Source organism: Mchenga conophoros, linkage group LG11 (genome assembly GCF_057382185.1).
Source record: "Mchenga conophoros isolate Kocher_MC1m ecotype Shallow Benthic linkage group LG11, M_conophoros_male_GT1.1, whole genome shotgun sequence".
Taxonomy (NCBI): Eukaryota; Metazoa; Chordata; class Actinopteri; order Cichliformes; family Cichlidae; genus Mchenga; species Mchenga conophoros.
Window position 1 is genome coordinate 29266609 of NC_140536.1, and position 26434 is coordinate 29293042.

At 38.6% G+C, this 26434-nt stretch overlaps 4 protein-coding genes across 11 annotated transcripts; all 4 read left to right on the forward strand.

Annotated features, from left to right (window-relative positions):
• Positions 1-476: 476 nt before the first annotated feature.
• On the forward strand, positions 477-5299 carry smpd5 (sphingomyelin phosphodiesterase 5). Of its 2 annotated transcripts, XM_085292318.1 has the most exons (9): positions 478-708; positions 1681-2364; positions 2509-2871; positions 3384-3459; positions 3581-3721; positions 3818-3907; positions 4001-4064; positions 4175-4334; positions 4520-5299. In XM_085292318.1, exons 2-9 carry the CDS (start codon positions 1780-1782, stop codon positions 4625-4627), a joined length of 1587 nt encoding a protein of 528 aa, XP_085148444.1. In that variant the 5' UTR covers positions 478-708; positions 1681-1779; the 3' UTR covers positions 4628-5299. The 2 variants fall into 2 exon arrangements, with proteins under 2 accessions (XP_085148443.1, XP_085148444.1); XM_085292317.1 differs by having other exon boundaries at positions 477-708; positions 1681-2871.
• Positions 5300-8178: 2879 nt separating this feature from the next.
• malsu1 (mitochondrial assembly of ribosomal large subunit 1) lies at positions 8179-11333 on the forward strand. The gene is made up of 4 exons (XM_085292323.1): positions 8179-8679; positions 9846-10021; positions 10103-10184; positions 10276-11333. The coding sequence occupies exons 1-4, from the start codon at positions 8343-8345 to the stop codon at positions 10428-10430; spliced, it is 750 nt and encodes a 249-aa protein (XP_085148449.1). The 5' UTR covers positions 8179-8342; the 3' UTR covers positions 10431-11333.
• Positions 11324-15831, forward strand: LOC146564484 (peptide YY-like). Of its 4 annotated transcripts, none has more exons than XM_085292325.1 (5): positions 11324-11448; positions 12563-12603; positions 15149-15331; positions 15423-15512; positions 15701-15831. In XM_085292325.1, exons 2-5 carry the CDS (start codon positions 12578-12580, stop codon positions 15723-15725), a joined length of 324 nt encoding a protein of 107 aa, XP_085148451.1. In that variant the 5' UTR covers positions 11324-11448; positions 12563-12577; the 3' UTR covers positions 15726-15831. The 4 variants fall into 4 exon arrangements, with proteins under 4 accessions (XP_085148451.1, XP_085148450.1, XP_085148453.1 ...); XM_085292324.1 differs by having other exon boundaries at positions 11423-11550; XM_085292327.1 differs by lacking the exons at positions 11324-11448; positions 12563-12603 and adding an exon at positions 11458-11550.
• A 403-nt stretch (positions 15832-16234) lies between these two features.
• On the forward strand, positions 16235-25858 carry pals2a (protein associated with LIN7 2, MAGUK p55 family member a). Of its 4 annotated transcripts, none has more exons than XM_085292321.1 (14): positions 16235-16360; positions 18296-18380; positions 18896-19019; positions 19759-19877; positions 21268-21420; positions 21815-21964; positions 22178-22405; positions 23129-23260; positions 23593-23695; positions 23804-23875; positions 23970-24131; positions 24236-24438; positions 24520-24648; positions 24766-25858. In XM_085292321.1, the coding sequence occupies exons 3-14, from the start codon at positions 18989-18991 to the stop codon at positions 24940-24942; spliced, it is 1659 nt and encodes a 552-aa protein (XP_085148447.1). In that variant the 5' UTR covers positions 16235-16360; positions 18296-18380; positions 18896-18988; the 3' UTR covers positions 24943-25858. The 4 variants fall into 4 exon arrangements, with proteins under 4 accessions (XP_085148447.1, XP_085148445.1, XP_085148448.1 ...); XM_085292319.1 differs by lacking the exon at positions 16235-16360 and adding an exon at positions 16860-17092; XM_085292320.1 differs by lacking the exon at positions 16235-16360 and adding an exon at positions 18026-18190.
• The last annotated feature ends 576 nt before the right edge of the window (positions 25859-26434 follow it).

A 26434-nucleotide genomic window follows, 5' to 3' on the forward strand; every position in this document is an offset into this window, starting at 1 on the left:
CATAAATGAATGAATAAATAAGAGGAAATTGGATAAGTTTAGGACAAAGGGAGAAGGGAGTCTAAAATCTATCTACAGCAGATGAACAGTATCTAAAAGTTACGTTAGGGTTGACACAAGACTTTTGCACAGTACTGTATATGCTATGCATTTTTAAAAACTGAAATTGAAGCAGGACAGTTGCTGGCTCCGCAGTATGTAGTTTAGTTTGTCGTCAAGTAGGACTTTATAATTTTACTTTTATTATCGGAAAGTTTCATTTGTTACGTTATTAAGTCATATTTACGTCACTAACAATAAGTAAATATACTTAAAACAATTCAAGAAAAAAACACATGTATGGAAAATAAACAGCACAGTGACTTAGAAATATCAAATTCAATGGAGTTTTTCATTTGGCGAACAACAGCAGCTGATGCTGTAGGTCGCCCCAGGTGAGGTCACGTGCCATACGGGGCAGACACCATGACAACTCTGTAGGGGTGTGGCTTAATAACGTGACACACACCGAGCAATAAGAGCAATATGGTTTTATGTATGTTCAAAAGGACTGCTTTACTAATGTTATTATCTGCTTTCAAGCTAGACCGTACGTGTTTTCTACCGAGCATGTGCGAACAATACAAAGAAATGAAATAAAATAAACATTTCAACCGGCTGCTCGTTGTGTGGGTTCATCAGACGGACTGTGCCAGTTTACATGCTAAGGTAAGTAGACGTGTGACTTCCACGTTAGCTGGTGTTTTAAGCTAGCAATGCAACATCAAGGGTGTATAATGATAAACGACATGTAAAGAGAAGTGTTAGCATTTACTGAGAAAAAGATTGTGGGAATTCAAAAGTATGAATTTGAGAAGTGAAACGGTTAGCTTAAGCTTACTTGCAGATGGCCGATGAAGAGAGAACGTGTTATTCAGCTACATTTACCTGTACAAGTATGTTGCGAGCAGTGGCACAGAGATCTCTTGCTGATTAAGAGGCTAGATGATGATTTAAGTTACGTTAGCCTGTGTTTGTGTAACCTAGTTTTATTCCGTGATTTTTTTTAATAGTTAGGAATGTTAATCGAAAGTCAGAAATGGTCCTCAACCTTTGAACGCACCACCCTGGGGGTCCATTGTTAAGCAGTGTTTGTAGTATGATCTGGATTTTCACTGTGAATTAAATGCATCACCAGCTCATATTGCTACAGTTAACGCCCTGATAGAGAATATGCTCGCCTTGGATCGATATAATTGTATGTATGTGCTTTTCAAACGACAAAAAGCAGCAGTACAAGGTTTGAACAAGATAAACATTTGTACTGTTTTACTTTACATAAACTCATGGGCCTTAGATGGTGTGTTAGATCTGTAAAGACACAAAGGTGTGGTGCTCAAGGCAAATTTTCACTGAAGCCTTACTCTGCCTTTAGTTAAATAAAAACTCTACAGATGGTGACAGCTGGATAATGTCAAGGCTGTTTCAAGCATGTTTTTTTTTCTCTTCTTTTAAAAGCAATCATTATGCATTGCGTAAACAATGAGTAAGCTGTCTGTTGTTTCCTGTGCATTTGATTATACTGCCTTCAGTTCTGTGCAGATGCCAGTTGCTTCATGCTTTCCAGAAATGCATGTACGGGCATGAAGTCGTAAAGCAGGTTATTCCATGAGAACGATTATTTCCTTTTTCTTGTTTCAGTGTCCAGTGGATCCCATGAAGAGGAGACGCTGCACAAGAATGAGGCCAGGCCGAGAAGCTCTGACGTTGTTGATTGTTGTTTAGAGACTGTAAATCAACATGGCCCTGCAGGCTTCTGCCTTTCCTAATGGCTTTGTTGCAGGCATCCATGCTGTGGGATGGGCTTTTATCGTGCCATGTTTCTGGTTTCTTGATCGCCTCATTGCTGTGTGCAAGTCCACCACTCTGGAGCAAAGTCAGCGGCTGGAACAGGAATGCTATCTTCGCCCCCTCGAGGTCTTTTTTGGCTCCATTACCTTCTTTATTCTTTTTCTCGCTACTGCCCCTTTGGCTTTTCTTGGCTTTCTGCTTTGGGCACCTCTTCAGGCCTGCCGCAGGCCATTTAGCTACCACAGAGAGATACCATCCTTACCAGAGAAGGCAACAAACAAGGGCTTTGAGCTGACTGGTAAGGCGTCATTTGTCTTTGCTTCAGCCAACCTTTGTCTGCTGCCTGACAGCCTGGCTCGCTTTAACAACTTGGCTAACACTCAACGTAGGGCAACTGCTATTGGCCAATGCATTGTGCAGGGCATATCTCGCCCTAATATCCGGATATTAGTTGATTCCCCCAGCAGCTGTGGTACTCTCAGCCCCTCCAGCAGCATTCTTCCCACAGTGAACTCACCTACATACGGGGCTACAGTAAGTCAACATCCTGACCCAGCTGAAATGCATGATCTAAATCTAAATTCTAACATAGATTGTGTACCCAATGATGATACAGAAGAGCCTTTGAATGAGTCCACCTTTCCCCTCCTCAATTCCAACCGTAACTCTAACCAACAGGACCAATCAAGTCAGCAAAATCCCCGAGCTTTGAGCTCTCAGGGACTCCGCCAACAGAGTGATGTACCCTGGGAGATATCGCCACTGTTTCCAGCCAACGTCGACATACTGTGCCTTGAAGAAGTGTTTGATAAGAGGGCTGCACGGAAGCTCACCAATATATTGAAGCTTGAATTTGGACACATACTGTATGATATAGGTGTGTATGCATGCCAGCCACCATGCAGATGTTCTTCTTTTAAGTTCTTCAACAGTGGGCTCTTCCTCGCCAGCCGATTCCCTGTCCTCGAGGCCCAGTACCACTGCTTTCCAAACAGCCGAGGAGAGGATGCACTGGCTGCCAAGGGTCTGCTTTCTGTTAAGGTGCATTGCTTAACGTCCCCCTCTTTAATCTGTCTTTTCTTTTTTTCCCTTTTTTTTTTTTGTTTTTGTTTTGAAATCTTCAGATCTGCTAGTTTTGGATGCTTGCACGTCATCGTATAGGGATAAATTGTGTTCAACGTTTCATTTTAGAAGTATGCTTTCATATTTATGGACAGGAAGTGGAAATTTCATCAGAGCTTAGCTGATCTGAGATAAAGAACTGAAACTGTGAGCAAAATTCGTGACACCTCAAAAAGTTTAGAAGTCAGTTTAGGTCCATTAGTTAACTTTATGATGTGGAAATATGTGATATAAAGTAGTGGATGCATGCATAATAAGGAGGGTCATCTTATGAAGTTACAGACATTTTTAGTGAGGTATTGAGTGTTGATTTCATTGGACTTTGTTGCTTTTATGTAAAATAGAATTAATACTTGGGCTTTTGTATCAGTTTGAATAAACAGAAAATATGATGCCATGATTGTTTTTTTTGTTTTTGTTTTAATTTCTAGGTGCTTATTGGGAAGAACCAGAAACAGAAGAGAGTGGTTGGCTATTTTAACTGCACACACCTTCATGCACCAGAGGGTAGGTCCCAATTTCTGATTTGGCTTAATTAAACAAATTATAAAATCTTTTCATATTTAAATTTTTTTATTTTTTTATTTTAAGTTGTGTTTAGGAGACCCTCTGTGTAATCCTATTTCAGGTGAAGGGGAAATTCGTTGTATCCAGTTAGAAATGGTAACTAAGTGGATCGCGGAATTTCAAGCTGCCAACAAACAACCTGATGAGGATGTTGTTTTTGATGTACTCTGTGGAGATTTCAACTTTGACAACTGCTCACCTGGTGTGTTGCTGTCTCATGCAAGACTTTATTCTGTTAATATTTTTCCTTTTTGTTAATATTGTGTTTTTAACCAGTTTTTAAAATGTATTCATCTAGATGATCGTCAGGAACAGAGTCACTCTGTTTTTGAGGAATACAAAGACCCTTGCAGGGCCGGACCTGGAAAGGAGAAGCCCTGGGTCACCGGTTTGTACTATTTATTCCCTGTAGCACTTCATAGTTTGACTATATGACAAATTTCAACAAAGATTAGAGAATTTTTATGGTTTGTTTTTGAAGGTACTCTGCTGGAACAGCCCACATTGTATGAAGAAGATGTAAACACCCCAGAAAATCTACAGAGGTACTTTTGCCACTTTTGTTGTTTTCAGGAAAACTAAATTTCTGATAAGAAATCCTTACACACTGTTTATGGTTACAGCAACCTGCCCTGTCTTTTTCATGCTCTTGTAGGACTTTGGAGAGTGAGGATCTGAGAAAGAGGTTTATCGCTCCTCCTGTACCTAAGGCGGACTTTCCGTTGGTGTACCCTGAAACTGACCAGCCGTGGATCGGACGACGGATCGACTATATCCTGTACCGCGAAAGCTCCATTTCGAAGCAGTGCCGAACAGTATGTGCCTCTCTTATTTCCCTGTGTTCAGTCCCCAGTCTTTTCATTTGCTCATTTGTGTTTGAAATGTTTATATCTGTAGATCATTCAGAAAATATTTGCAAATTGCAGAACTACTGACAGCCTCCTCATTTAGAAGAATAATTTATCATTAGAAAATGCATAAAATCTTTTTTTCCATTTAGGAAATTGAAGAGGTGACCTTTATAACTCAGCTGGCTGGGCTTACGGACCATATTCCTGTGGGACTCAAACTGAATGTGGTTATGGACTCAGACTCTGCTGATGAATGAGGACTCATTCAAACAACAGTACAAAATGCACAAAAAAAGTGCACTGCTTTACTCTGTACAGGTACAAGAGTGTTTTGACTATATACTTGAATTTGTAATTTTAATGACCAAGGAGATTATACCTCAGGTGAACTTTATACATTTTTATAGCATAAAGGTTTTATAATCGATGCATTTTATATATCAGGGGTTGTTCAGGCCAGAGGTGTTGATTTTATAAAACAGTAGCATTCTCCTGTCATAGCTTCCTACCAAAATAAATGCAAATAATGAATTTTATACCTTTCTTTCTGACAACATTTAAGAGGTGCATTTTTTTACTTGTCCTTCTGACACAGCAGACAATAGTACTGTTGTGACTGTCATCCAGCTGCTAGACAAAATGTTGACAGCACACAATTATGATTATAATGAACAAAAGTTTCAACAAACAGTTCATTAGTAAGTAGCAGTTTTGTTTTCTTATATACACAACCATGCCAGTCTTACAGTTCATCAAAGTAGCAGAGGCTTTGAAGAAAGTAAATACGAAATAAAAAGCCAGAGTGATTTAAATGTTGCTGGAAACTGAACTTGAACTTGAAATTAAGGAAATAATGAATATAACCTCAACTCCAATTTAAGAGCTGCAAAATTTGATGAGATGCAACAATAAAATATGGCAGGTGAATTGATATGTACAATTAGATGTTCTTCTGGAAAACCTTGAGTCCTGGCATTCATGTGGATGTGATTGTGACGCACACCACTCACCAAAACAGTGATGCTCACATTCACTTCAAAGGCACCTCCAGACGGCGGGGCAGGACAATACACTTCATTTGAGACTTGCTCAGAAGAATAGACCAAGCTGTTGATCCCACCTGCAAAGTCTGCAGATCTAAATGCAATTGCATGTCCACTGGATATAAAGGAACAGCCAAACATCACAAGACATCCCCAGAGTTCCTGTGTCCATTCCCCGAATGGGTCAGCTGGTTTAATGGGTCAGGTTTTCATCATATCTTAAAGAAGGAAGTGTATATGCTTCAGTTAGTGGTTTTTAGATCTGGACAAATGTAACAAATTAAATCAGGGGTTCCTCAGTTGTCTGTTCTTGGACTATTACTCTTTAGCTTTTACATGTTCCAGCATAAAATATCCTATTCAGATGATACACAGTTGTAGTCATCATTTTCCTCCAATGATCTAACCCTTGTTTGCAAATTAATGGAGCAATAAATGATCATAGTATCTGCTGTCATCATTTTCAACATTATTTTAGAACTGAACAGAGACGAGGCAAATATTTGTTGTTGCTCAAAAAGGTCAGAGAACATTTGTTCATATTTATCATTCATTTCTCGGAAACACAATGAGCAAGTCTGGTTTGATAACTGGTTTGTTCACTAGATGGGCTTTCTATCACTTTAAAGTGCATATTCAAAATGAGGAATGTTTTACCTCAACCTGACTGTGAGAAATTGGTCCATGCATTCATATCACGCAGGTTAGACTATTTGAATGCTCAATTTGCATCAGTGGGACAACTTCAGCTTATTCAGAAAGCAACAGGCAGAGTCCTTATGCATACAGTCAGGTCCATAAATATTGGGACATCGACACAATTCTAACATTTTTGGCTCTATACACAACCACAATGGATTCCAAATGAAACAAACAATATGTGCTTTAACTGCAGACTGTCAGCTTTTATTTGAGGGTATTTATATCCAAATCAGGTGAACGGTGTAGGAATTACAACAGCTTGCATATGTGCCTCCCACTTGTTAAGGGACCAAAAGTAATGGGACTATTGGCTTCTCAGCTGTTCCATGGCCAGGTGTGTTATTCGCTCATTATCCCAATTACAATGAGCAGATAAAAGGTCCAGAGTTCATTTCAAGTGTGCTATTTGCATTTGGAACCTGTTGTCAACTGTCAAGATGATATCCAAAGAGCTGTCACTATCAGTGAAGCAAGCGATAATTAGGCTGAAAAAACAAAACAAACCCATCAGAGAGATAGCAAAAACATTAGGCGTGGCCAAAACAACTGTTTGGAACATTTTCAAAAAGAAGGAACACGCCGGTGAGCTCAGCAACACCAAAAGACTAGGAAGACCACGGAAAACAACTGTGGTGGATGACCGAAGAGTCCTTCCCCTGGTGAAGAAAACACCCTTCACAACAGTTGGCCAGATCAAGAACACTCTCCATGAGGTAGGTGTATGTGTGTCAAAGTCAACAATCAAGAGAAGACTCCACCAGTGTGAATACAGAGGGTTCACCACAAGATGTAAACCATTGGTGAGCCCCAAAAACAGGAAGGCCAGATTAGAGTTTGCCAAACGATGTCTAAAAAAAGCCTTTACAGTTCTGGAACAACATCCTGTGGACAGATGAGACCAAGATCAACTTGTACCAGAGTGATGGGAAGAGAAGAGTATGGAGAAGGAAAGGAACTGCTCATGATCCTAAGCACCTTATCAGTGAAGCATGGTGGTGGAAGTGTCATGCGTAGGCATGTATGCCTGCCAGTGGAACTGGTTCTCTTGTGTTTATTGGTGATGTGACTGCTGACAAAAGCTGCACGATGAATTCTGAAGTCACTGGACAGCACTTCACAGTGCAGATGGACAATGACCCAAAGCATACTGCAAAAGCAACCAAAGAGTTTTTGAAGGGAAAGAAGTGGACTTTTTTTTGCAATAGCTAAGTCAATCACCTGACCTGAATCTGATTGAGCATGTCTTTCACTTGCTGAAGATGAAACTGAAGGGAAAATGCCCCAAGAACAAGCAGGAACTGAAGACTGTTGCAGTAGAGGCCTGGCAGAGCATCGCCAGGGATGAAACCCAGCGTCTAGTGATGTCTGTGTTCCAGACTTCAGGCTGTGATTGACTGCAAAGGATTTGCAACCAAGTATTAAAAAGTGAAAGTTTGATTTATGGTTCTTATTCTATCCCATTACTTTTGGTCCCTTAACAAGTGGGAGGCACATATGGAAACTGTTGTAATTCCTACACTGTTCACCTGATTTGGATGTAAATAGCCTCAAATAAAAGCTGACAGCCTGCAGTTAAAGCACATCTTGTTTGTTTCATTTGGAAACTTGAGCATATCCAAGTGTTGGAGTCACTCCATTGGCTCCAGTTCAATACAGAATTACCTTTAAAATCCCTCTTATAGTTTATATTGCGGTCGGGTCATCAGATGTAGATCTTGTAACTAGTCCCAGAATTAAATCCAAGTGTGCTGAAAGTGCTTTCAATTACAGTAGTCCCATTCTTTGGAACAAGCTACCTGCTGACCTGAGGTCAAGTACATAAAAAAACAAAACAAACAAACAAAAAAAAAAATCCCAGACTCAATCGTGCTCTCACAGGCCTTCACTTAACACCTGTGTGTGCATGTGCAAATTAATTACATCATTAAAATGTAATTTCCAAACATGTTTCACATGTTTAAAGTGGGTTCATCAGTCAAGTCAAAGTAAATCACAGGGCAATGGACTAACCTTACATGTGGAAATCAGAGTACAAAGAAAATCCACAGCCTGAAGTTTCGGTAGCTTTCGCTACCGATAGGGGGAGCTCTATATTTTCCCCCCCACAATCACGACCTTAAAGCCAACAAAAATGCATTAAAAGCCAATCAAAACCGAGGACATGAAACACTTCCTGTTTTTAGCGCTGTAAACTCGTGGATAGCTGTTTCCGTAATACTGTAATGTTATGCAGGTGAAGACCATGAATTTACTCTGTCACTCGCGGAAAGTGCTGTCCTCGGTGTTGAGAAGTAGTGTTTTACTAAAGCCAACAGAGGCTTTTGGAAGCATTTGTTCAATCTCCAAAGCTCGGTGCATTAGCCTGTCTGTGCCTCAACATTTTACAGCAAATCTGACCTCATGTCAACACTCGCATCACACAGCGTCCTTCACCGGGCACTTTGACATAAAAAGATGTTATTCGGAAAGCGAAGAGAGCCGAAATTCAGAGAGTAATGGCGTGATTGAAGATGATTCACATGAACTGGACGATAATAGCAGAGAAAATAGCTCCTTAAGTCGCAGTAAGTACTTAGAGCGTGATAGAGGTTTCAAGAGCAGTCGCTTACTTGCTTTATCATGTGTAATATAATTGAATTTCTTGACGTTTCACGGTTACGCGACATTTGGTCTTGAAAGTGTGATACCTGAAAAGTTTTTATGGTGCATCTTCAGGTTGCAAAAACAAAGTCCTGCTTCTTATTTCTGACAAAACTGCCAATATGACGGCAGATGCCTAAATTCTTGCTTAATATGCTTATTATTTGTGCCAGTAATTAATTGGCAGGTAATAGTAAACACTGGGATTTCATGAAGGATGAAAGAATGTAAATATCTACTACTTACAGATAAAACAAAGGAAAATAGACAGTTGGGATACTTAAAAAGATGATTCATACGGTTTAGATGGTTCACATCAAGTGTGTGCAGTTTCATTAAAAACAATTAAACTCTAATAAAAATATTAAATATTTTTAAATCTGACATGATTGCGCATTAAATATAAAACTTTTTGTCATTTATGCTGTTGTTTTTCATTTAAGCCAAATAAGCATCAGATGTGTGTCATTTACTGTTATGGACACTACAGCATGCAACAGGCTGCACAAAACTGCAGCCTGTTGATCATGTCCACAGGATATGCAGAATTTATAAATAAAAAAGTAATGTAATGTTTATATTTGCTGATGTATTACTCAGGTTGTGTAATGTTACAGACACTGCAGAATTTGTCTGGCAAAGTCCACACCTTCACATATTGACAAGAGGAAGTAATGAAGAAAAATAATTAGTCACAGAAGTATAGAATTACACATGTAACACTTAAAAAAATTGGTATTAAAGGACATGCAAATGTGCTAGATCATAATTTGGAGGGTATTTGCATTTGTATATCAAATAAACAACCTTTGATTATATCTCATTTCTTTTTATTCAATGATTTCAATCAACACCTGTGTAAACGTTCTCACCAGGACCAACTCTGTATAAAATTACTAGAAAATACTTCTTAGTTACATGGATGAATGCAGTTTTGTCATTTCATTGTGGGTGACTCATGTTCAAAGTACCAGTATGTTTCTGTAAAATGTCTTTTTCCAAACTGCCTTGCAGTGACTCAAAGAAAGTAGGACCCCTGTGCTGCTTACATGCTCGTACTGCTTTACCATTTTCTTTTCTTTTTGTCAAGGATCCTTGGAGACTTTCAGTCTTGATGTGCTGGTGTCTCTTCTGCGTCAGGAAAATGCAGTAGACCTCTGTGTGATTAAAGTACCAGAGCAAATCAAATACGCTGAGTACTTCATTGTCGTCAGCGGTGTGTCACCAAGGCACTTGCGCGCAATGGCACTTTATGCCATTAAAGTGGTAACTTACCTCTGTTTATTCTTTGTTACATGCTAAATATATTTGTTCTTTAAACTCATACAAAGGATGCTTTTACTTCAGTACAAGTTTCTGAAGAAAGCTGAAGATCCAAATGTCAAGATTGAAGGGAAAGATGCAGAAGATTGGATGTGTATTGACTTTGGTATGTATATCCTTATTATTTGTTTAACAATTCCTATCCACTAAATTAACCATCTATAAAAGTTACAAGTATTTGTTTTTCTGTGTCTCAGGTAATATGGTTGTTCATTTCATGCTGCCAGAGACTAGAGAAGTGTATGAACTCGAAAAACTTTGGACTCTCCGCAGCTACGATGAGCAGCTGAAGAGTATCCCAACTGAAACACTCCCAGAGGATTTCATATTTGATGTTGAAGTTACAAAGTGAAAACATCTAAGGCTAAATAATAAGATGTGCCCAGACTGAACTACTTTGAGTTTTGGATACATTCTTTACAGTCAAAACCAAATCTGTTGGATTTCCAAAAGTACTTTAAGTGACAGAAATGCTGAAGCCCAACTTACCAGTATATACTGATCTCAGATATATTAACTGTACTATCTACATTATATCTCATCTAATGAGCATAATATCCCATGGCAAGACATCCATCTGTCTGCAGTTCACAAGAATTGTTACTCCATCTACTACTGGGCAGGTTTTAATAAAACTTGCACACAATGAAAATATACTCCAAATTGTTCTCAAGGTTGCATTTTGCCAGATGAGCTACTATCTGAAGTCTTTAATGGAACATAAAGAAAAAAAAAATACATGCTTTTGGCTATTTAGAAATTGTGGCATCACATAACTTGTCCAACGAAGTATGGACAATAGAAAGTACGATGCTATAACATCAAATATGCAGAAACAACAAATTGTGTAGACTTATGCACGGTGCCTTACACTTTGTTATGACATACACACCACTCGGACATAGGCTCTTGCAAATTTGCAGATATAGAAAGCATGTTACTGAGCCATCACATCATTTTTCTGCAGGGGTCATCCCAGCATTTACAATGATAGTGATTTATCTGTGATAGGCTAATGTATACTTGTATACTGGTCAGCCTTCAGTATTTTTCTTTAGATAAATAATCCAGAAACCCAACACCTTTTGTGTTTAAAATTGACAACCTCTAATGATTCTGTTAATTTTTCGTACTGTTTGACATCACTGGTACGGTGATATGGTGTTTGTAAAATGCTAAAATGACTCATGAGTTTGCAGATAAAATGTATGTTTTATCCTGTTTAGATTGTTGAAGTAAATTCTTTTTTCTTACATTTCAGACGTGTTGATTGATGATTAATATGGTGTCGAGGTGAGGACAAAGAAGAGGCAGACGTTGCTGTCGAGCAGACGAAATGCATAGGTTCAGTGTTGATTCAGTCTCCCCAGGTGTGAATATACTTATTCACAAGCACCTGCAACTGTGTCTGAAGAGCAAGAGCCTTTTAATATTTAAACCTGACAGCAGCAAAGCAGTATTCACATTTGCAGGTATAATTTAAAAAATAGTCTGTATTTAAAATATATTCAAGTCTCAGAAACACATTTTCTGCAAAATTCAAGCAAGAATAAATAAATAAGAGAAAGAAGAATATAGAGTCACTAAAACAAGTCATTTAAGATGATGTTTTCAGCCAAATCCATCTGAGTGCTTTGTTTCGGAAAAAAATTGTTGCCCAGGCCATTATTCGTTACACGCATTCACTCAGCACTTACAAGATAATAAGACAATAAAAGACTCAAAAGTAAGTGTATCCAACACCTAGGTTGATTAGGACATGGACAGATTAAGAGTTTCTGTCTTTTTTCATGGTTTCTGACATCAATATCACATTAAAAAACAGACTGATAAATAGATTTTTGGACCTTTTTGACATTTAAAGAATACGGAGCCTGAGAGTAGAAACTAAGCCAAAACATACACAAACACTGATACAACTCGCACTATATCCCCATAACTTTCTTGCATGCAAGCATTACGCTTCATTGACTTATTGTCAGGACATTAGCTAAATGTGAAAATGTAATGAGGCAGGAGATGCCTGCACAGAGCCGACTGGACCTGGTGTTTGAATGCTTTTAACTTGTGGTCGTGCTGCTTGCACATGAATGGAAAATGAAGAATGAGTCAGACTAATGTTTAAAAACAGATGGGGAAGCAGTGAATTTGGACATCTTCATGCAACATAGTCTCTGGTTTCCAGTACACTCCCAATATAAACCCACTGAGATGAAAGTTAGACTTTGTTGATCACACTTACTTATTCAGTAGTTTAAATTAAAAAATAAGACTATCAAGTAATTATTTTTAATATTATTTGTCTTTATTGTAATATAGTAATTTATTTTTTTAAACTAGCTTATTTCTATTTTTTTTTTTTTTTTAAAGGCTCTGGGGGAAAATTGCAGTTTGAAAAATCTTTTTTTGTTCTACTCAAATTTTGAGTGGATAATGTTCTCATTATCTATACAGCTGTTTCACCCACTGTTTTCTCCCCATTAGGGACCAGGTGCTACGATGGAGGAGATTATGAAGAAAGGGAGGTTAATTAGTAAATAGTAGCAGAGTTTATGTCTTGCATGACTCATTGCTATACAAAGCTCACAGTCGGCTTACTTTCACATACATTACCAAAGTGCATATGCAATTAAATTCTATCATGGTCTTTGTGTAGCATTAGGTTTCTGTATAAAGAAAGGAGTATATTATTTAGTAGGTGGTCATTACTATCCAGTGCAACTGGCTAAAATAAATAATTTATCTTCCAGAATTCCTACTGAAAGTTTTAGCTTTAATCCTCAACTAGAAGTCCATCTGGGTGTCAGGCTTTTGATATTTTAGTACGAGTAAATGTATGTATTTAGGCCTTCTGATAGTCCTGCAGGTGGGCTCTCTCTTTGTAGATAACGTTTGTGAGGAGCATTACAAGAGAGCACATCAATTTTATCAGAAATGGCACTTGAAGGACTCTGTGCTTTATCCACCTGGCCCTCATTTGTCATCACAATACCTGATGTCACAAACTATTTAAATCAGTCCGTAAAGGGTGTTCAGCATCAAGTGCAAATGTGCTTGCAAAGATTCTGGGAGTATTTGTAAAAAGTAAATAAATAGTTTTGAGCTTCTTGTACCCCAACGCCTGTGTCCGGTGATGACAATGAAGTACATGATTGATGCCTGGTTGGCAGCTCCTGCCACAGCAGTCAGTTGGTGTCTGCTCCAAGCATGCCAAGTTTGACTGATCTGATCAGCATAGTGTTGTTTTGGAGCATTTTTCCTGACAGATTCATACTAACAGTGAACCTGATCACTTGGCAGTGATACTCAGTGCCATGAAAATCGCAGTATTAACATGTAAATGCTTTCTATGAATAACAATGTCATTTTCTTTTACAGCATCTGAATATTTTGCCTGTAATATGAGCCAGAAAAAGTTTTTTGTTTGTGTTTAGCCGACGTTACCAGCAAGGACTTGTGCTGTTGCTTTGGAGTGCAGCGCTCATATGACTGCCACAGAACAGCAACGATTTACTGCCAAGTTTTTGTTGAGTGCCCTTCTAAGAAAATAGTTGCCATTAAAGTTGTCTTATCATTTTGGGGCTGAAAGCTTTTTGTGCCCTCTATCAACTGAAATTGAAAGTTTAAGGAGTTTTTTGTGATTTCCTGCCCTTTCTTGTATGATTTCGAGTAATTTAGAGCTATGCTTGCTCGTTTGGCCGAAATTGCTGCAGTTATTGTCTTAAGACAACTGCCTGTATTCAGTAGTGTTTAATTTGGACTTAAAGATGAGATACATGAAGCAGTTTTAAAAGGCCATAAAATCAAAGGATTTAACATATACTAATGAGTTTTGAACTTTTGGTTCATTACTGCTAACCGTTTAAAGGCTTTGACTAGGCTGCTCTTGTATAATTTGCACACAATACACAATTGTGTGATAGCAAGGAGCACGAATGCCTGTTCTTTTATTTCCAGCAGCTTTTCCTATTTTTGAGATGGTTAATGCACAATTTCATGAGTTAATTTTGTTTCCTGATGAGCCACAAGTTCTTTTGAGCTGCATCAGTCAAGGCATCCGGCATTTCAAAAACAATAATAAAATAAAAAAGTCAAATCAAACATGTGGAGCTTCCTGCTGTATCAGCCCCTTGTGATTAAGGTAGTAGTTAAAAGTAGCTTTTGATGTAGACCCCCTTTGCATTTCTCTATGAAGTGAAACATAATTTTTCCAAACACTAGGGCATCCTTTCATTTTTCAGCTTAATGTGAAAACCATGGCCATCTTAAGTTACACATCATCAGTTTTATTAAAACATACCATTCTGCTTTTGGTCTTAAGTAGATTTTCTACATTAATAAAACTTTTAGCTTTCATCTCCACTCATCAGTACTTTTCCATGATAACTTCAAAATCTTTTTGTGAACCAAAGAAAAGTTTGCTGTAATCAGGTGTACTCTTATTGCTTATTTAGACCTCCTTATTTTTTTTTAAACATAGAAAACAAAGCCATTAGGGTAAACAAAAATGATGCAGACCTTTTGGGTTGTTCCAAATGAATTGGTCCTATTGTAGAACACAAATTTCTGTAGCATGTTAGTGATGTACTTAATTTACATTTATAAAAAAACAAAGGTTATGAGTTTTTTTTTCTGAAATAATGCCATTTTTTGTTTCACTGCTTTGCTACTTTGAGCTTAAATAATGCAACCATAGATATTTCTCAGGAGTAGCCTAAAAGAACAGAATTACCCCCCCCACACACACACACCCCTCCCCACATGGCACAAGCTGTATAAAACATGGGCAATGTAGGGAATCAGACAGACGTGCCTTGAACAGCGGGAAAAGCAACTACAGCAGAACTAAAGTGTAAGCAAAATCTTTATTTGTAACAATTTGATGGAGAGGCTTGCTTTTTAAATTTAAAGTCAGCATGTCTTTACAGATTTGACTGCCTTTATGTTTCATGAACATGAACATGGTCACTCTATTGCAGAGCTCTTTTTCTGATTTTGCCGTGAGTTGCTGGATTTGTGTTTTTGTTTTTTATTACTCTGTATTTTCACTTAATTTTCCCTGTGATCTAGGACGTGTTCCAACGCTGTGATGTCGCTGAGTATTCTGGCTCTCTGCCTGCTGGTTTGTATTCACTCTGGCATAAATGCATACCCAGCCAAACCTGCCAATCCACGGCAAGGCGCGCCACCTGAGGAGCTTGCCAAATATTATTCTGCACTAAGACACTACATCAACCTCATAACAAGACAGAGGTTAGTTATCTACTTCTATATTATTGAGTCCATCTTGACCCTATATGGAAAAAAAATATTGTTTAATTGCTGATATCTTCTTTATGCACAGGTATGGGAAACGAGACAGTCCTGATACTGTATTTTCTGATGTGCTAGTGAGGGAGAGCACAGAAAGTGTTCCAGGATCCAGCTATATCAGGTAGATTTATTTACCCCATTATCTCTCTGTTAAACTACCATATATATATATTCTTGTATATTATATATTCTTCATTGGACTGAATATTACTTGAGTCTGATTAGGAAGAGGGATACCTTATGCAGATATTTTAATGTGTTTTCTAGAGACTCAATTTCTAATTATTATGTTTTAATGTGTTTCTGTAGGTATGATGGGCTGCCATGCTGCTAGAGCTGTTACATCCAGGTTGACTTTACCATAACGCTGCCACTATGATGTCTTTTACTCCCATGAATTGAACTTGTGTTGCATGGAATAAACGCTGTGTGTAAAGAAACTACTTTAAACTGTTTGTGTTATTGCCACTGCTGCACTGTGACATGTTGCTAGATAGTACAAGTGTGTCTTACGTGGTGAACAGTGTTTTCTGTGTCATTCACTGATGGAGTAACAGTGCACTCTGATGGTGAGCTGACATCTAAGCATTTTGAGGTTTTTCTTAAGTGGGGCAAATAGCTTTTAAAACATGTCTGCTGCAAGAGTCCTATTTAGGGGAAATGTGAAATAGAAATTAGTAATGTGAGTACATCAAAGTGTTTTTCTCAGCTTTACTTTTACCTCTTTTATCAAGCCTACTGAGATTTGCCTCCACCCTAACTCACAACAGATTAACACTTTAATCTCATCAAGTGACCTGGATACATAAAAGCAAATCATGCAATGCTATGGTAGTCTCTATGTGCCTTGAGAGAAAATGTCACTTTTTTATGAATGTCGGTTGTGCAGATGAGGTTATTTGTTGCCAGACATGGCAACAATTATTACAGGACTCAAAGATGGCAGTGAGGCTTACAGTATCTCTTGGGGTAAGCGTATCCTTCCAGTTTAGTTCTTAGCTGTGCTGTTTGCTATGCAATATGAGCTGTCATCATTGTGCATGCTTTTCTGGAGTCAGCAGAGAAACTAATCTGTATATAAGGTTAGACATTCAGTCGACTTGTTTTTAAAGACTACACACACACTCGCTTACTCACAGTAGATCAGGAATCAATACACGAAATAGATAAAGGATGAGACCTATAAACCAATTCAGTAATGGATAATTGACTCAATATTCATCCCTATTCATAAAAACCATGAAAAGGCACAATAGGTGGTCAAAAGGCAACTGTATATTTTAATTTACAGTACTCGCATATTTAATTCAACAAAGTACTGTTGTTAAAATACATTTAGTCAAAAACAAAACAAAAAGTACATTAACGGGGTCATAAAAATCTGAAGAGGGCAACAACTTTGCTACAGCTTACTTTCATACATAAACATTTACTCTACTTAATATTTCTACCGTTATTTATTTTAGTGTAACAGAAAGTTATATGAGAAGACTGCGGGTTTTCGCTGCACTAGATATAACTTGAACGGCACTGGATGACATTAGCAGTGCGTGAGTGGACTGGGAACTGAGAGCAGGGGCGCATGCAGGCACGCACTCTGAAAACGCAGTAACAACTTATTCGTGCGCGAATGATCGGCGAATTATAAAACTCCGGAATAAAGAAAAGAATGAAAGCTTGACTGGAAACTGATTTAACTGGGTAAAGTATATTTCATTCATTCATTTGTTTATGTGAGGCTATGTAACGGTACGGGACCTAGTAGTTTCTCGGATTTCACTGTGCCACTGGCTAATGTTAAGTAGCTACTATGAGCCACATATTACTATTAGCTACTACAAAGCTAACTTTAGCTGATTTTACTTCTCTGCTGCAAGGGCCGATACTAACTGAGCGTTAACTACCGAAGCTAGCCTGTTTAAATTTTGCTGGCATGTCTGTTATTATGTATTATTAGTATTATTTGTCGGCCAAAAATAAAACTTAGAGCGCACGCCACTCGTAGTTGCTAGTTAGCGCTGCTAATTCGCCCGCATATGAGATCCAAACGGACACGGCACGAGCTCTGGTGTTAATGACAAGACGCCCTGAGAGTAGAGACCTACGGTTTAGTTTATTTCAACCAGCAACTGGTCGTTGTAATTAACGCCAAAATTAGTATTCACGGCTTCTACTTACCATTTCAGCTAAGCTACCTGACGTTGAAGTGGTTACACGTGCCCAGTGCGTGTGTAGCTTGACATCAGTTAATTTAACCGCTGCAGAGAACACATTTATAAGTCACTCGTCCTGCCTGAGGTTTGGTGACAATTTCAGCTTCTTCTAAGAAGTGCTGCAGGAGTTTAAAGAAAGAAGAGAGAACACTCTTATGAGAACAGCTGTGATGTGCATAGGTTTTATTTTCCTTGAAGTAATGTTTAAACATTTACCTTATTCAAATGCTAAGGATACGGACCAACGAAATGCTGTCTGCCCTACGTAGAATATATTGTGTATAATGCAAACGAAACAACTGAAAAATGTAATTGAGAAGTAAAACAGAATATTTAACTAATGTAAATATAATATACCAAAATCACGCGTCCCATACAAATTATAACTGTTTTACTACATGATTTATTTTTTGATTACTTTAAATCGGATAAAATGTAGGTCCATAATTTGACTCCTTTAAGCTTTAAAATAAAATTCCTCTTTAAATAGACAGTGGTCATGTGATCATCTTGGCCAATCACAATGACTGCATTACAATAACATTGAATGGGCAGGAGAAGTGTGGACAATAAAGGGACCCTAAGGGTAGGGAGTTGCGTATTTATCATGATTTGCTTTTATTGATAGTTATAATGGTGTTAAAACGGTCTTGCTCAATTTCTGATTATTCTCCCTCCATTCTCTCATTAGTCCAGAGGTACCAGATGAGTGTTTTTTAGAAAACGTGGGGCTCGGTGTTGGCCTGCTGCACTGATGATCTGAAATCAGTAACTAGGTGAGTTGTTGCCATGTTTTTTTGGTATTTGTTTTAGGTCAGCATGGTTGTTTTGCTGCTTTTGTTGATAGTGCATAGCTAGAATACAGTGTTTCATTTATGTTTATACAGTTCACAATCTGTAGTCAAACAAGGCTTCCTGAGTCGACTGTCTTACTGTGTATTGAGGGAGTTCGAGAGTTTTTTTTCCTCACTCTGTTTGGAGACCGTGTTTGCACAGAAAATCCCCAGGGCCCTCTCTGTGTGTGGCTGGCACAACCTTTAGCCAGAAGGATGGAAGACTCATCCTTTGTCATTCAATCACCCTCTTTGTCATCTGCTTAATTCATGAGTGCCCTTTGTGCTAACATGCATAAAACACAAAGACCAACAAATGCTTTCTTTTCTAATTGCTCTCCGTTCTGCATCTGTTTATCACTCATACAGCAGTAAATGCAGGCTTGATTCTAATCATTGAAAAAGGCTTGTTTAGTGTGATACTGTACTGACTCGAGTGGGTTTCCTACATCCTGCAGCTCTCCAGTTGCTCTGGTTTCTGTAAACAGCAATTGGGTGGCTTTTGACCGTGTTTAGGGAGTTTCACCATCCTGAGCTGTGGAATAATAAACATGACTGTGGCCAACGCAAAGTCTGGCTCAGGTAAGCTATAAGAGACAAAGTCCCCGACTAGCCTTTTGCACAGGAATTGCAGCAGTGTTGTTTACCATATTTGCCATTTAATTACCATTTGAATGGTACTGTGCCCACTTCTCAGAGATAGTTGTGGGGGTGCCTTTGGCCGCCTGTCAACAATTCCATTTGTTCTTTTTTTATGGACAAAAATGTAGAAAAAACTATGTTTAATACATGGTTCTCTTGATAAAAACGTTTCAGGCTCATCTGTTCAGATTACATTTTAATTCAGTGTTGTACTCCTCATATAAACAAAAGAGAAAAAAATGACAAGTGTTTTTATTGCTACGTCTTTCTTGGTGACAAGCAAGATGTTGCATTAATTTTGTTGCTAGAAGTAAAATAATAATAATAATTTGACCTGTGTCACTAGTCACTACGAGACAAAGCTATTAGTGAAACAATTCCTTGGTGACCGTGCGTCCTTGTTGCTGTTGCAATGGAAATGAGCAATGTTCTTTGAATTGGCCCATTGATTCGCTCCCCACTTGTTGTTCTTGCCTTGTCCATTCGTAGTATACTGAAATAGTTTTCCACTGGCTCTGAATTTTAATTATATTTATTACTGCTGGTCACGAGGTTGGTTTTTCACTAGTATTTCTGCCTCTGTTTTTACATAGCAGTTCATTTTAGAGCTTAAAAGAAGTAAAGAGAGCAGTTGGCAAATGGTTAGCTAAATCATTTAAGTTTATCTGTTCTTCTACAGCCATGCAACAGGTGCTGGAGAACCTGAGAGACATGCCATCAGGCACAGGAGCCAAAGATATTGACCTCATCTTCCTCAGAGGGATCATGGAGAGCCCCATCGTCCGTTCCCTTGCTAAGGTATGTTGTGCACTCGCTGAAACCACTTCTGTTTGCTTGTTCTCCACTTCCTACAAACACATGCACAGATACATCTCACCATAATTTCATCAGGTCGATTTTTCTGTTAGCTATAAGTGAAGTAGATTAGAAGTCTGTGTAGGACAGAGGAAGTGAATTGTAGCTGGTGTTTTCTCATGTGTGGAGACGGGAGAAATGGGGAATTCATGCTTTATGTGCAAGAGTTGTAATCACATGAACTGATTACTTGTTGTGTGTCTTTTTCTTGTGTCCACATTTAAGTTAGTTACCAGAAATCTAGCTACTGCAATCTAATACCCTTCCTGTCATCGGAAGAGTAAAACACAAAGGTCTACTCTCTGCAGGGCTGTATAGCACAGCTTTTTTGTATTTTTATTTTTATTTAATCACCACAAATTTAAGTTCATGTTGAAGCTTAAGTAAAAACAGAAAACCTCTTAAAATTAGATCAATCAATTTGACACACAAATAAAGAGGCTTACAGCATGAAGAACAAATGGCTTACATAACATTCTGAAAAAAATATCTCCAGTGCAGATTGAGGTCATCAGGTTTAACTACCATAACTATAAATAGACAGCTTTTTATAGAAAACCGTCCACAAAGAGAAACTCTTGTCCTTATTTTGTAACAAGAGTTTGTAGCTTTAAAAAAACAAAATACACTATTTTACACAGATGGCCCATCAATCATATTAAATGGATTTGAATCCCTTGTTACTTTATATTCTGCTCTTAATTTTCCTTCATTCTTCTGCATATCACAGTGATAGTTTAACAGAAACAAAGCCCGCTTGTTCTTGGTGTAGGTGGTAAAGTAATTCACTGTGATATATATATATATTTTTTGTTATTGAGTTGTTTAAAATGTTTGGATATATTAAAATTCAATAAAAATATCAGCAAGTGGGTTTTTATGAATGCCTGCTGTTGTAGCCAGTGCAATTATGGATTAAATTATGGAATTATGACAATTATGGAAGTGTTTTTGTTAGTAAGATGGTATTAAGAAGTCATTCAGAACTCTGGCTGAGGAACATAATGGCATAGTCCATTCTTAACAACTTGCAAGCCCCCATGCTTCCACATGTGCAAAATATAGTCCAAATTCCTAAAATCACAACCTTCACGCCACAGTTTTCAAACTTTATAAATCCACTCAGTGGAACAAACAGGTCCACTGAGTGGATCTAAAGTGTAATCTGGCTGCTTGGCAGAAATATAGAAAAAACATCAAGTGGTAATTGCAGCTTTGGGAATGTTATTATGCTATAAAATCACAGTTTGTAAGGCTAACCAAATTTACCTCATGCTTGATACAAACATTGACTTGCTGTGTACACTCTTTTGGTGGACATGTCTGTGTTTAGGCACATGAGCGTCTGGAGGAAGTTGCGTTACAAGCCGTGCGGGATGATAATGTTCAGCTTGTCACTGAGATCTTGGATGCCCTTAACAATCTCACAGATAAGGATGCTGCCGCTGCTGAGCTTGTCAAAATCCTGCAGGAGCCACACTTCAAGGTACCTTAAGTCTTATTCAGTGGTGGGGTGGGGCTTTTTACTGGAGTGGAAATGGAAGCCAGAGCTGCTTCTCCAACCCCTACCTCATTTCTTCTGATTTACCTGTCTGCAAGCTTCACCTAACTGGTCTCGCTTTCTTACTATCAACTAATTTGTTTCGGAGAGTATTGAGAGGATTCCTACGCACTGTTTGAGTAAATCTAATGTTGTTTGTCTTCACTGTCTGTAACTGCTTGGGGATATTTTTCAGTTAGTCTATTGGCAGTGCAGTTTGTCTTCATTTGTTCATAGTAATTCATGTAATGCATGTTGGAGTGTTTTTTCATTTTTCCAAGAAACATATTGTTAAGTCATTTCTTTCTGTGTGTATTTTTCTCTTCTTCTTCTGTCTTAGTGTTTGATAGAAGCTCATGACAAAGTGGCTGCAAAGTGCTATGAAACATCGCAGACTGCAGTTAACAGTAATTCCATGATGACCAGTTCACTGATGCCAGCTGATGCTGTCAGGATGATTGGCATCCAGAAGAAAGCTGGGGAACCACTGGTGAGTTAGCAAGGCATTGGTAAACACTCCTGTTAAGTTGCAAAGAGTTTTACACATGCCCTTTCACTGACTATCTGTTAGGATGCAGTGACTCAGCCTTACATAGTTAATCATCATCTTTTAGAGGAACCTGACCAACGCATGAAACTGGCCTCCTCTATGATTTATGAAGTGCGGATGTACAGTACTTTATTGACTCTTACTCTCTTTCAGGGGGTGACATTCCGTGTGGTGCGAGGAGAGATGGTGATAGCCCGGATCCTGCACGGAAGCTCAATTGACAGGCAAGGCATGCTGCACACAGGGGACATAATCCGAGAGGTGAATGGTCGAGAGGTCGGCAGCGACCCACATGTGCTCCAGGAGCTGCTGAGGGACTGCAGCGGGAGTATTACACTCAAGGTCCTGCCAAGCTACAAAGACACACCAGCACCTCCACAGGTACAGAAAAAGGAGGTTTCATTTTCTGAATTCACCTGGAGGTGATTGATAATCTTAGTTTAGTTTTTCAGTCCTCACGACCAGCCCTGGATGAGCGGATGAAAATGGGTGGATGGATGTTTAATTAATAAGTTGGATGCAAGATGAATTGCTTTTAATGACATTTTTCTTAGTTTTAGAGTTTTTCATATAATATTAAGTTACATTCAGTCATATAAATGCACCTTAATATTTGCTGTTGGTATTTGATTTGATTTGCAATAATATATTCTGAAATTGTGCTCTAATGAATAATATATATTGATTGAGAGCTGAGTGATCTCTGAATACCAGGTTCTTGAAAACTGAGCCCATGGGAATCTATTAATAACACTCCACACACCAAGTAGGACATGCACCACTTTATTCAATGGAGCACACATAGCAGCTGACACTGAGAAGCCTTAGGTAAAATTACATCATAAGGCTATTGGTACTTTGTACTGAGGACGATAAATTATCTACTGTTAGTAAGAGTGAAAATGTTTCTTCCTGTTCACACTTAAGAGTTGTATGTGGTCCAACTCACTCAGGCTTTTGACTTCTGACTGGGAAAGAAGAAGGTTTACTTTCATATTGTATTTCAAAATCAAGAGTCATGAGACATATGTAGTTTTTTTGCAGCTTAATTAAGTGTTGTAATGTCACAGTACAGATTTACACCTCACCTCTGTTAAATTGCAGGTTTATGTGAAGTCACACTTCAACTACAACCCAGCCACAGATAACCTGATCCCTTGTAAAGAGGCGGGTCTGGCCTTCTCCAGAGGAGATGTGATTCATGTAGTCAACAAGGAAGACCCCAATTGGTGGCAGGTGAGTGTGCTCATATTACTGGAAATTTATGGCTGCCACAATATGTAAAACACAAGGATCGCAAAGTAGTTAATACATAATACACTACACACAACCATGAATGTTGGCAACAACGTTGGCCACTTACATAGGTTACATCAAAGACTCACTGCAGAACTCTAAAGCCATTGCTGCTCCCCAATGGCGAAAGTGCTGCTTGGTGCGAGTTCTGAGTCAGTTTGTAAGAATCTACAGCTTTCTAAAAGATTAATAACCATCAAATAGTTTTTTTCTTTCTATATATTTAAATTAAGAGTCTGAAGCATCTCTCAACTACTCTAACCCCTGTATAGGCACGGAAAGTTGTTGGTGGAGCCACTGGCCTCATCCCTAGTCAGGTCTTGGAGGAGAAGAGAAAAGCCTTTGTGAGGAGAGACTGGGACACGTCAGGTACAGGTTAGTATGACTCTTTCCAACCGTACCAGCTGCTCTTGTATAGATTTAATGAAGGTTAGATTTCAGCACCAAAATGCAGAGCACTAATACTTTGTGCATTTGACTCAGGGATGCTCTGTGGGACTCTGACTGGAAAGAAAAAAAAGAAAAAAATGATGTACCTCACTACCAAGAATGCAGGTGTGTATTACCTGCAGTTTTAGGGTTTTCGCGCTTAAATATTTACATTTTTTAAAATGGTGACACAGTACTGACTCTGTATCGCCTTCAACAGAGTTTGATCGTTACGAGCTGCAGACCTATGAAGAGGTAGCCAGGATGCCCCCGTTCCAAAGGAAAACGCTGGTTCTGATTGGAGCTCAGGGAGTTGGGAGGCGGAGCCTAAAGAACAGGCTTATTGTCGTGAATCCCCTGAGATATGGAACCACTGTCCCATGTGAGTGCGTGCATGTGTGAGACATAGACCTGAGACCACCGAAATGTTCAGACTTTAGACCCGTCAGGCTGCATGAAATGCCTTTTCTTACCTTCTACATTCAGTTACATCACGCCGTCCCAGAGAAGAGGAGAAAGATGGGCAAAACTACTGTTTCGTTACACGGGAAGAGATGGAGAAGGACATCAAAGAGAGCCGCTATCTGGAGCACGGCGAGTACGATGGCAACCTTTATGGAACCAAGATCGACTCTATCCATGAAGTGGTGGCTGCCGGCCGTACCTGTATCCTAGATGTTAACCCTCAGGTCGGTCAAAGATGCACGCACTCAATATCTGGATCTGCTTTTCCTAAAAGCTTTGGTAGTGACATCACATTTTATGCCCAGGCCCTGAAAGTGTTGAAGACTGCTGAGTTTATGCCGTTTGTGGTATTTATTGCTGCTCCTGAGCTGGACACACTAAGAGCTATGCACAAAGCTGTGGTAGATGCTGGACTTACGACCAAACTACTCACGGTAAGTTTTAAGCCGATGAAACATTCTTAAATACGATGGTGGGATTTTACAGTGGTTGTCACTGTAATGGCTGTGGCTTCCCTTCTATAAATGGGCTTAATCCATTTTCTGTAACAGGAGAATGATTTGAAGAAGACTGTAGACGAGAGCGCCAGGATCCGCCGGGCATACAGCCACTACTTTGACCTGACTATTGTTAATGACAATCTGGACAAAGCCTTTGACAAGCTCCAGGAAGCAGTGGAGCAATTAATCATAGAGCCACAGTGGGTTCCAGTCAGCTGGGTCTACTGATATTTTACCCCCCACTGGAGAGAAGCTGCTGTTGGAGGTGCCAGGCTTAGGATAAAAGGGGATTCAACACTGTGCTGCACACAAAGTAAGTGTTGGACGTCAAGCCTGTGTGAATTTGGTCTCACACAAAGTTGCATCAGAGTCACCTTAACCTGAATTGCCAGATTCCTTTCTAGCACACTATGCAATTCACAACACATAGGAAGTGTACTTATTTATTGGCAAGTATTTTTTAAATGATATTTTTTACTCACATGGATTGGAAGAGTACTGGCACTCGTGTCAGATGCTTTTGAAAGCAAACCCAGTTTTTAATGTTACATCTGTATGTAAGATCAGTTAAGTTGTATTTATTCTACATAAAAATGAGGGCTCGCTCATTGAAAAGAATAATACCTCAGTGTTACAGTTTACAGTGCTTATGCGTCCAGTTTCTCATCTCATTCTGTCATTACAGACTTGTCATTCGTGTAGAATAGTGTCATATATATGAGACCTTTTTTCCTCCTGGAGGCAAACATTTAACTCCTCAGCCAAACTTAATGAATGGAAAACGATTTGCCAGTCACTGTATGAAGTTGTACAGGAAGAAAACTAATCCTGTAGTGTTTACCTATGGCTCTTTAACTCAAGCACGAAAGATATTACATTAAATACGCTGACTCTGTGTCAGACGTTTGGATCATGTAAATGTTTCTGAGTATTTGTTGCTGTGTTTGTGTTTTCAAAGAAAGACTTTCCACAGGACTCTCAAACAGGGTACTGCACCTCAGTGAAACATCCCTTTTGATGTGATATGTACTAAAATTTAACAGTTTTAAATAAAATTCATATTTACTTATAAAATTATATTTTACAAGATTTCACATAAGATGTATTTTCAGATGTCAAATAAATAACTGGTGTTTTCTAATGATCCGCTGTGTTTTAGGTGTGTTTCTTTAAGCAAACTTGCCGACAAACATGCTACATTCAGGCATATTAAAAATCAAAAGTGTATGTAGTAGCAAATGACACAAAAAGTTTAAATGTACACAAGCCAGGGTGGTGCAGAATGAGGTTTGTGTTATGAGCGTCAAAGATCCTGAAGATGGAGCTCATTGGAGAATTAATAATTGATCTGAGAGTAAAAATAACCTGAAATGTTACTGCTATAATATTGTCAAAGAATGTGATCAGTCCACGTTTGAGAAACAGTTATTGCTCAGAACAATTGATTTGAATACAATCTTAGTGATGATGACATAATTATATACTGTTAATAAGATGTTAATAATAAAACATGATGGTAGTTTGAGAGACAAAGCATGTTTTTTTTTCCCATGAGAATGCCCAACATAATCAGAACCAGGAGCATAATAGATTTGTCTATAGGGATATTGCTGCAAGCTGTGTGCCTGAGATGACCATATTTAGGTTATCGCTTCTTTTTGCGCACTTAGATGTGAATTAAGTTGTAACGACTATATAATCTCACATTCCAAGGAATATG